The sequence below is a fragment of the Antrostomus carolinensis genome, unplaced genomic scaffold (assembly GCF_000700745.2).
Source record: "Antrostomus carolinensis isolate BGI_N321 unplaced genomic scaffold, ASM70074v2 scaffold10656, whole genome shotgun sequence".
In the NCBI taxonomy this organism is placed as follows: domain Eukaryota; kingdom Metazoa; phylum Chordata; class Aves; order Caprimulgiformes; family Caprimulgidae; genus Antrostomus; species Antrostomus carolinensis.
In genome coordinates, this window is record NW_010319824.1 from 1 (window position 1) to 10,651 (window position 10,651).

General features: G+C 42.0%; 1 protein-coding gene across 1 annotated transcript in view; it reads right to left on the reverse strand.

Annotated features, from left to right (window-relative positions):
• Positions 1-5,479: 5,479 nt before the first annotated feature.
• The window catches only part of GCM2 (glial cells missing transcription factor 2), a 6,364-nt gene continuing 1,192 nt past the window's right edge, over positions 5,480-10,651 (reverse strand). Inside the window, exons 2-6 of the mRNA XM_029085296.1 lie at positions 10,608-10,647; positions 8,999-9,251; positions 8,123-8,235; positions 6,557-6,682; positions 5,480-6,361 (exon numbers count right to left, since the gene is read on the reverse strand). Coding sequence (XP_028941129.1) covers positions 5,480-6,361; positions 6,557-6,682; positions 8,123-8,235; positions 8,999-9,251; positions 10,608-10,647 — 1,414 coding nt within the window. The remainder of the gene's footprint in view (positions 6,362-6,556; positions 6,683-8,122; positions 8,236-8,998; positions 9,252-10,607; positions 10,648-10,651) is intronic.

The window sequence follows — 10,651 nt, forward strand, 5'->3', positions numbered from 1 at the left end:
AGTCACTAATTTTAGCAGTGTAGTCTCATTTTAAACTTTTAATTCTCAACATTACTTCAAACTCCCTCTGTTTTTTTAAATGTTTTTGAGAGCGAGGGGCAAGACGAGGAGGAGATCTTTTCCACATGGTGGGGACTGGTGGCACCACGAAGGGAAAGGCAGAAAATGGTTTTAGAAATTCAGATTCTTTGCTTCACTCAGCTTTGCTGAGTGAAAACAGGAACCTGTCTTAATTATACCTTTTTTTAAAAAAATTTTCTTCCCCCCCCCACAATGTTTTCCTCATTAACTGGTGTGGTAACTTCATGATGGTTTAAGGACCGTTGACAGATGAATTGCTTCTACCTCAAGTCAACTGTGTGGAACATGGAGCTATGGGAATCGGTTTTCTGGAATCCAAAGGATGCGACCGCTCACACGTAGTTTGCTGAAATGAAAAGGACAAGAAAACAAGATGATTGTTTTCTGAAAGAGAATATGTCCCTTTCCTTTCTTGAAATAAAACCTCAGAGGTGCCTCCCAGGTAAAGGGAAGTTCAAAGGTGAGACTTGGATGTGAGAAGGGAGAAGGTACCATGGCCCACGCTGGCAGAATTCCAGCAGAGATTTGCCAGGAGCTGGTCATATGTAGCAAAGTATTTAACCATGTGTCCACCCACAAGGTTGGGTTTGAACACTTTTAGGTGTGTACACCGTGTGTGTGTAAGCACTTCTCCATCAGTGGTGCAGCAGTTGCCCTGCAGTGTCCCCTCCCCGCACTCATGTCCTCTCCATCTCCTCAGCTTAGCCTTGTCCCATGACTGCTCTTATTTTCCAGTGATGGGCTCCCTCCTCCTCCATCTCCTCTGGTGCTGCCACCCGATTTCCACAGCCATCCCTCCAGCTACCTTCCCCTGAAGGGCACTGTAGGGGACTGATGTGAGGCTTCCTGAGATCTTGCTGGGCTTGTGTGCCTGGGCATTACATGGCCCGTAAGACTGGTTTGTGAAACTAATCCCATCTCCAAGGAGGTTAGATGGTGGAAGGGAAGAAGGCTACAGCTGCTTTAATGCTCTTATCTGGGAAGTTCCTAGAACAATGTTCCTGGTTGCTTCTTGGCTGGGTTGTTTCTAGGTTGGATGAGGCTTTGAGCAACCTGGTCTAGTGGAAGGTGTCCCTGCTGATGGCAGGGGGGTTGGAACTGGATGATCTTTAAGGTCATGATTCTGGGGCATTTCTAGTCTAATTACAGTCACTTAGAAGAGATCTGGCATAAGAAAGGGATCTGATGTTTCAATAATTTCAATATTATTTTTGCACAGGTGCAGCACTTCAGTCCACATTCCATCACCTCGAGTCTGTCAATTGTTGGTACCTTCTGTAACGCTCTCCGACATGTCATGTGTGTGAAGACAGAAAGGCTGTAGACAGAACTTGCCAGTGCTTAAACCAAACTGCAACATGGTGCAGAGTTGCAGGACAAGCATGACAACCCAGTCACTTCACACTTCATTTTGTCATACAGACAGCAGAGAGGGGCTGTGCTATGCTCTTGCTGTGAACCAGGAAAGCGAAGGAAAGGCAACAGGCTGGAACAAAGAGACCTGGGAGCTGCAGCGACCTTTGTGAGCCTTGCGAAAGGACCTCCAAGAACATCCTCACACACCTGCTTCCCTGCTCGTTTTACACACCACCACCAGCAGACTCGCTGCTAATTTTCTGTTGAAAGAACCCTCTTTGGTTGTGGTCCTTAAAGGTGTTGATGCTTTGGTCAAATCATAGAATCATGGAATGGTTTGGGTTGGAAGGGAATCTCTTTTTAAAGGTCATCTAGTTCCAAGCCCCCTGCCATCAGCAGGGACACCTTCCACTAGACCAGGTTGCTCAAAGCCTCATCCAGTCTGGCCTTCAACACTTCCAGGGAGGAGCAGCCACAGCTTCTCTGGGCAACCTGGGCCAGTGTCTCACCACCCTCACAGGAAAGAATTCCTTCCTCATATCTAACCTAAACCTCTCCTCTTCCAGTTTGAAGCCACTACCCCTTGTTCTATCTCTATGTGCCAGAAATTGCCTTTTCCCAAACACCATCACAAGTGAAAGCGTGCACGTTGGAGCTAATAGGGGTTGTGCAAATGTCATTTACACTTTGTGTAAACAAACCATTCCATGATTCTATGTGTGACACTCGGTCGAGTTGGGTAGGTACCATCATCACACGGCCTCTGGTCTCTGGGAAGCATCCACTCAACACTTGGGCTTTTCAACTTTGCTATTAAGAAGCAGTTGCTGCACAAAGAGCAGGCTCAGCATGGGGACAGATGGTACTTTACCTCAGTAGGGCCCTTGTAGCCTATCTGAAGTCAGAGCCACAGGTGGTCAATGTTTGAAAGCACCTTTTTCCCCCCCTCCCTTTGTGAGTTTGCTATAACAACTGGAATTTGTTAGATGAAGACGTCTGCCGCTGCACAGGATGCGGGCTGGCGAGGAGCTCCTCTCATGTGCTTGAGGCAGGACCAGAAACCACACTTGAAGGGGATGATTAATGGAAGAGAAGCTGCTTACTCAGGAACCGAAGGAAATGCATCTTTCTTCAGGATGCTGCTCGAGGAACATGCTTTTAGTCAATCTTACAGCTATATAAACTAACAAGGAGGCTTTTAATTTCATCTTCTTTTTGTTCCAGAAGCTTGCCTTGCCTTTACATTTATATATTTTGGAGAGAAAACTATGTAGAGCACTAGACTTTATCCATCTGGTCTTTTATCTAAAAAAAATAATAATAAAAAAAATACAGATATTTTGTCCCAGACACTTGGTCCATGAAAGGAGCAAAGCTAAGAAAGACCTCAGTAGCCTTTAGAGTGGTTTTATTTGTTCTAGTGGTACAGACTATGTGGTGAGGTAGTCACTACCATAGCTTTTTAATATGCTTAAACAGCTGTCGTGTTTATTAGAACTAAGTCCACACCCAAAAAGTAACATCTTAACACAATGGCTGTATTTTAACTGACGTACAAAGTTCTGCTTCAAAGGCTATGTTTAAGAGCACGGCATAAAGTTTTAAGCATACAGCTACAATGACAAATTTTATATCAGTAATATCAACAGCACAAACCCCTCACAGCTTGTCTGAATGTCTCCATACACTTGAAGCTTGAGTTGTGGTTGTCTGACTCCTCAAAAATCAATATAAAATGGAGCAACTTACAGCTTTAAGTTTTTTCTTTGACTTTTGCATCTTTCCAGAATTTTTAGTCACTTTGCTTGGTCTTATATATGGTTGGGCTCAGTGATCTTAAAGGTCTTTTCCAACCACTACAAGTCTGTGATTCTGTGATTCCCCTCCAATCTGCTTCTTTTTAATTTTGAAGTCTGTAAATCTTAATTTTTACTCTACACACTAAATGTCTTAATACAATTCAGAGTACAGATAAGAAACCTCTGTTCTATAAACAGACATAGTGTTATATACTCCTAAACCCTAAAACTTTGCATCAGTCTTTCTGGGTGGGTTGGGTGGTTTTTTTCCTTTCCCCCCCCCCTTTTTTCTTTCATTTTTTCCTTTTTTTCCTTTTTTCTTCCCCCCTTTTTTTTCCTCCCCCCCCTTTTTATTTTTAGTACATGGGCTAATTATCAAACTGATGTTGCTCACCTGAATCAGTTCTTGTCAGTAATTTACAACACCTGCTAGAAGCTTTGCCACAAGAGTTTAACAAAAGCCAAGTGAGGTTTACAGTTAATACACTAAAAGACAAGGTAAGCATGTTGCAGATGATCAATTAATCCTTTGGTAAATTCGAGCTTCACATGACTTAAATTTTTTAAATACTGAACAATCCACTGGCAAAAAACCAGGATGCTATTAGCTAAATTCCTCACATATCAGACTGCATGCATTGTTTTCATAAAAACACAAAAAGAAAGAAAAACTACCCCAGAAATAATGATATTTAAAACTTCACTTGTATATTTGCATGTCATGCTTTGCAAGTAAGATTTGTTTACCAGTTTGATGATAGCAGGACAATGTTCTGTGTGTTGAAACAACTAACTAGCTGTTCACATTAGTTTACATGGTGCTTTGTTTTTAACCGTGATTTCATGTTTCCTGAAAGGCTCAAAACTAGCAAAAATATACATAAAATAGATTTCTTTTTTTTTTTCCCAAAAAATATTTGAGTGTCCAAAAAGTTAAAGATACTTGGTAAGTTAACAATAAGAAATTTCTGTAACCCTGACCCATCCCCTGTGCCTAGCTATCTCCCTTGCTTGGCACACATGATTTGGGTAATGGTTCCATTCACCAGTACATGGCAACTTTCAAAATACCCAAGTTTTAAACCAGTAGTGCACCTCTGTTTCTTCTTCTTCCTGGACTAATAGGGAATTAGTTAATCTAGCTGAGAATTTGGAGGTTCAAGTCCTTATGATTTCTTCACTTAGCTCAGGGTGTCTGGAAATTTCATTTTCTGACCTCTCAGTTTGTTGGTTGCTTCACTTCCAGGAGAACAGTGCTGCCATGGGAAATTATGATTGCAGAGTGAAAAATGACTAGGAGAAGGCCCTGGAGGAAGGAGAAAGATCTCATGGAGGTGCAGTGCAGAAAGGCAAGCAAGGAAGGTGCATTCAATGCTGACCTCTACTACTAAGCAGCTAGGCTGTTGTAAATGATCCCTCCCTGGAAGTGTTGAAGGCCAGGTTGGATGAGGCTTTGAGCAGCCTGGTCTAGTGGAAGGTGTCCCTGCTGATGGTAGGGGGGTGGAATCTTTAAAGTGCCTTCCAACCAAAACAATTCTATGATTTTGGGGCATTTCTAGTCTAATTACAGTCACTTCAAAGAGATCTGGCACAAGCAAGGGATCTGATGTTTCAATAATTTCTATGTTATTTCTATATTCAATTATTTCTATATCATGGAGTTAGAGTGCAGGTTTTTCATTTCTCATGTCAGAGAAACTTAGCTGGTCTTCCCATTCATCAGATGGACCACAGCAGGTGAACGGATCCCATTCAGGTGAATTATTCAGCAAATTGTCTTGCTTTCATTTTCTGCCATTTCTTTCAGTTGACTCTATAGCCACCTTCCTTCAGCTTTTTTTTCCATTACCAGGCAAGCATTTTCTTTTTTACAGATAGAGCATTTTCCCTCAAAGCTGGAGGCATCTGACAGGAGTTGCGGCTACAAGAAGATTGCATTCCCCATCAAAGGAGGCTGGTGACTTCCAGAGGTGCTGTGCCTCCACACTGCCTTTGCCCCAGCATGTCTGGGGCTCAGCTCCTCATGCCATTTTAGAGATTAGGTGGGGCTGGTATCAAATTTTGTGGGAAATATGCTTCAGTCAGCACAGCTTCAGAAAGGCACTTTTGGGGAAATAAGCTGTTGGGATGTTCTGCTTCCTCACCTCTCCTCAAATCCCAAACCACTTGGATTAGCATGTACATGGTCAGCACAAGAATGTATTTTCCTAACTGCACATATTTGCCATTCAGGCAGCTTTTAGTCAATACTCAGCACTCTCAAACCTTAAGGTCTGTCCTTCATGCTCAGTGTAGCTGTTCCCCAACGGTGGCCCATACCGATAGGTCTCCACGCTCTCAGCTGGTTCAGACTTTGTGGGGACTGGGTCATGCTGGTAGAGCAATGCTGACTTTATCATGCCAAAGTCTTCCTGAATCTTCATCCCTGAATAGATAGTGCCTGAGAAGTTTTCTGCCATGTGGGTATAGCTCTGAAGATTTTTCATATCGCAGATGTTGTCGCTGTATTTCAGTCCGGAGGGCTTGTAGGCCTGGTAGGACACCTTGGTGGTGGTTGTGATGACAGTTTGCAATGGTGGGGCTATGGGAGAGGGGCTAGGACCATACCTGCAGGGATAGTCCCCACCATAGTAAGGGTGGTTAGCACTTGTTTGCACCTGTCCATAGTCAATCCGGTCTCCACTGCTGGTTTTCCCCCAAGCTGGTTTCAGTCCGTAATGTCTACCAGAGTTATCAAAGCTCTTTTCATGGGTGGTCACAGTGTTGTAGTGAGATCCATTCAAACCAAGGGGGTCAGCATCGATGGCAGGACTTGTCAGATCTTTGTAAAATGTTGGGTAAGGGCTGGAGCTTATAAAGGTAGGAACTCCAAACTCATAGCTGCATGGCCTGGGCATGTAGATCCTTGGGTTGGGACACTTTGGGTATGGTGATAGCTGGTCCTCTTGGAAGCTGGTTGGGTCGTACGATGCTTTGTAGAGGTCAGTGTTTTGCAGTGAAGGGTAAGACTGAGTTGGAATTGAAAAATTGTTGTCTGCAATGATACTAACTCTTTCTGGGCTATCCACGCAGGGTAGATTCTGTAGGTTATTGACATAGCCACCACTGTCATGGGACCTTCCTGCCTGCAAAGGACAAGTAGATATTTGAGATTTGGGAATGGATACTGCCCACACATATGTATACGTCTCAACACTTGTGCTATTGCTCATTTCAGCCCCAAATGGACAGAAGTAGTGTGATGTAAAGCTTTGTTTTTGCCTTGGGATCTCCAGTACATGCTTGTGACACCTTTTAATTGACTAATGGCTTTAACTTACCTCTGAGTTGAGAGGTCTCTTTTTCTGGGAATGGTGAGAAGAGGACATTTGCTTCTTAATTGCACTTCGTCTTGCTTCTGCCTCCAATTTACTCTCTGGCCTGGGGTGGTCATGGACTCCTTTAGCCTGTATTAGGATTAACAAAGAATTAGGTGTGAACTGGAAGGAGGTAAAAGAAGAGAAAATGCATTAAGTGGAATAAGAGGTAGTCACAGCATGGTCTGTGATTTGGCACAAAAGAACAGGGAAGAGAAACTAAACAAAAAGAAGAGATTAAATATTTAAAAAGCAAATAAAATAAGCCATGATTTGCAGGTAGATAGAAGTAAAAAATGAGCTAGAAGTCAGTGAGGATTGCAGAGCTGGATGATGAAGGAGCAAAGGTGCTACCTATGTCTGTGACATTCAGGACTGGTTGATCATAACCAAAGAAAAACAATACTATAAAATTAGTTTGTTTGGGTTTCTGCAGACCAGGATCTCAGTTCTGCTTTAAAACAGCCACCTCTAAACCAGCATAAATAGACTTTCAAGAGGTTTCATACGACCAAATAATAAATACTCTCTAAAAAGAATAAACACCATCTTGAGTAGGACTGGAAAGTATACCCAGGAAAACCATGCAAAGATGCCTTGAAACATCTGTGGATGCACAGATTTATGTATCCAAAGCTATATTGATACGTGATAAAACAATGTATTCTACTTCTCCGTTACATTTCCCTATATCAACCTGCACATAGTCCCTAATGCAAAGGAGGAAATTTAGATTGCTTTTAAAATGCTGTCCTTTCTCAAATAATAAATTTTAAGTGAGGATTTATTAGCTGTTTTGATGGTAAAAATCTTCAGGTTTTGCACATCTGTAATGATATCTGAATCAAAAACACCCATCAAAAGCCATGTGATAATTTGGGAATGCAGCCTGTTTGCTTCCATTTACTGGCTGGAGAACAGAATTCACTGCAGTTTGGGTTGGGGAGGAAAAAAATCATCCAGCAGACAAGGTGATCTCATGGAACAGAAGATTTTTGTTAATTTTTTGTCCTAATGTTGCTAAAGAAAAAGAAATTAACATGAAATTTCAAATTTTAGCTTTCTAAATTTCCTTTTTTTTTCTGGCAAGTTTTAAAAAACTTTTAAAATTCAAAAGGTAATTTCAGTGAGAGTGGAATTTTCATATTTTAACTTGTGCAATTTAGATGAGGCTTTCCTTTCCTCATTTAATAGAAAATAAATATTAGGTCCTTGGTGAGATTCAGTTGTCAGACACATCAGTGTGTAGGACAACCTTTTTGTTCATACTTGCATCCTGAGAATTTTAGACATCTGTAAGGATATCACAGTTTAAATTTAATCTGGTTAACCCTCAAGGAATGTTTTTAAAAAGGCAGCCAAGTTGTTACTGTTTCATTTGTTTTTGCCACATAGAATTTATATAGACAGATATTTTTATATATAATCTTTATATAGACATTTTTTATACATATAGACATAAGTTTATATACATATATTTATATATATATGGATGTAATTTTTATATGCATGTGTATGCGTGCTTTTTACCTGGAAAAATATTGCTTTGCCATCAAGCCTCCAGAAGTTAGTGACTGGATAGCCACTGTGTCCTCGGCAAGGAATCAGCTCAAGGGCTGAGTTACAGTTTGGGCAGGCTTTCTCTGCAAGTAGAGATAAAGAAACTATTGAAGACACTGGTTAAAGGTGAGGGCATCACCTGAGAGTAAACAGAGCTCAAGAGCAGCCTTCACTGAAGTTCAGATGACAATATGGTATACAAGAAAATGCAATATAGAATCACATAATCATCCAGGTTGGAAAAGACCTCTAAGGTCATCCAGTCCAACTACCAACTCATCACCACTGTGCTCACTAAACCATGTCCCTGAGTGCTACATCTACATGTTTCTTGAACACCTCCAGGGATGGTGACTCCACCACTTCCCTGAGCAGCCCGTTCCAATGTCTGACCACTCTTGGAGAAGATTTTTTTTTCCAAATATCCAACCTGAACCTCCCCTGGCACAACTTGAGACCATTACCTCTTGTCCTATCGCTGATTAACTGGGAGAAGAGACCAACCCCACCTCTCTACACCCTCCTTTCAGGTAGCTGTAGAGAGTGAGAAGGTCTCCCCTCAGCCTATTCTCCAGACTAAACAATCCCAGTTCCTTCAGCTGCCAAATCACATGGACTACCAAGAATGGCAGGGACTAGTGCTGTATATTTGATATAAACGTTAATGCGTGAAAGGATTGTAGATCCATTGCCCCTGAAGTATTTACAGACAGATGTTGATGAAGTTTAGAACTAAATATATTCATCACACTCTTTGCAATGGGTGTTCCTAGTTTAGAAATCAAGCCCAGCTGAAAGAAGTGGATTCCCTTGGGCATCCCCTGCTTCTCCTTGGGTGCTTCTCACTTTGCTGCTTCTGCCGAGCCTTGTCGCAGATGGCAGGACGAAGCTGCAGCCTGGTCCCCCCGGGCAGAGCACAGCTCCTGGCACACACCACCACGCCAAGGCAGGACTTCTTGAGGATCTGGCAGTTGTGGTTGTTGGTGTTTCGCATGGCCCAGCCGCTGAGGTGTCTCTGCGCGTTCTTCTCCTCGCTGGAGTAGATGAAGCGCACGTAGCCATCGGGCCATTCTTGGAAGGAGTCAAAATGTTTGGGCTCCTGCAGAAGAGCAAGTGGGGTTAGGAGGGTGAGGCAGCAAGGAAGAAGGTGAGAGAATATTGATAGAATATTGCAACCTGATGGTTTTGCTCTGTTACAAAATATATGAGGGGGAAAAAAAATGGGCTTTTTCTATAGCTACCCAAGCAGCAGAAAAAAAAAATATTGAAAGAATAGCTTATTCAGAAATGCTCTATAAAAGGGGAAATCAGTCTGGGCTCCCATGTCTCCAAAGAAAGTCAAAGATCCTTTCCTCTTTTGCATCATGATCCATAATAACATAATTTGTTGATTTAGATCTCTTTGCAGTGGGGTTACTTTGCCATGAGGCATCAGCCTTGTTACCAGAACTTACTGACTGGTCTACCACCAACACACCCAGACAGAACAGAAACCACCCTGCTCATGCTATTAAGTTCTCCTCATTGTAGGACCACGCACCTACAAGCTGGAAACTAAAAGTTTTAGCTAAGGAATAGTTTCTTAAAGTGCATCTAATATGAGTTGAATGAGGCTTCTGCAAAAAACCCACCAAAACCAAATGAAAACAAAAAAACGACCCCCAAAACCTCAGAAATAAAAGTTTGCCATTGCAAATATACTTCCAATATATAGTGGTTGTGAGAAAGAATGTTTCAATTTGGGATTTCACTGGCTTTCTAGAGTTCCTTACCAAACTATAATTACCAGAACAACAAAAGAATTACATTTTAAACTCCAAATATTTTCAGTGCAAGTAAAGAGTTCCTGCAACACTCATTTAACAGACATACATACCACATGTGAGCAATCCCAGTGAACACCAGCACTTAATTTACAGTGTTAAGCCATTCTGTAATTGCACAGAATGTGCAAAATTAAATAAACTCTAAGATGGAAGAAAAGTTGTGAATTAACAATGTATTCAGAGTTCACAATTAGAAAAAAGTGGAGTGCTCATTGGCAATAAAATGTCACATCAATAAACTATTGAAATATTTAGATAGCTTAAGTTGTAGTAGCAGAAAATAGTAATTTCAAGCTCATTTTTAACATTTCTTTAAATGGGGAATAAGGGAGAAGGAAACCAGCCAAACAGTGGAGCTGAAGACTGTTCCAGGAGCTCAGACACAGCTGGCCAAAGCTGGGTATCAAATCCACATTTTTCTTACAAACAATTTTTTAAGGACTACTGCAGCCCATCAAGACCCTTAAAATTATATTTGAAAAGATGCAGGAGAAGGAAACCTGCCATAAACCAGAGATTTGCTCAGAGAGAAGGGGTTTTTCCCCCTCCCCCAGTACCCCAGCTGCCTCACCCCGCGTTATAGCCAGCCAGGGGTTTTCTACCCCTGCAGCCCCCCCCAACCCCGGTACCTGCGGCAGCTTTGGGGCGTTGATGTCCCAGGTGGGCTTCCTGC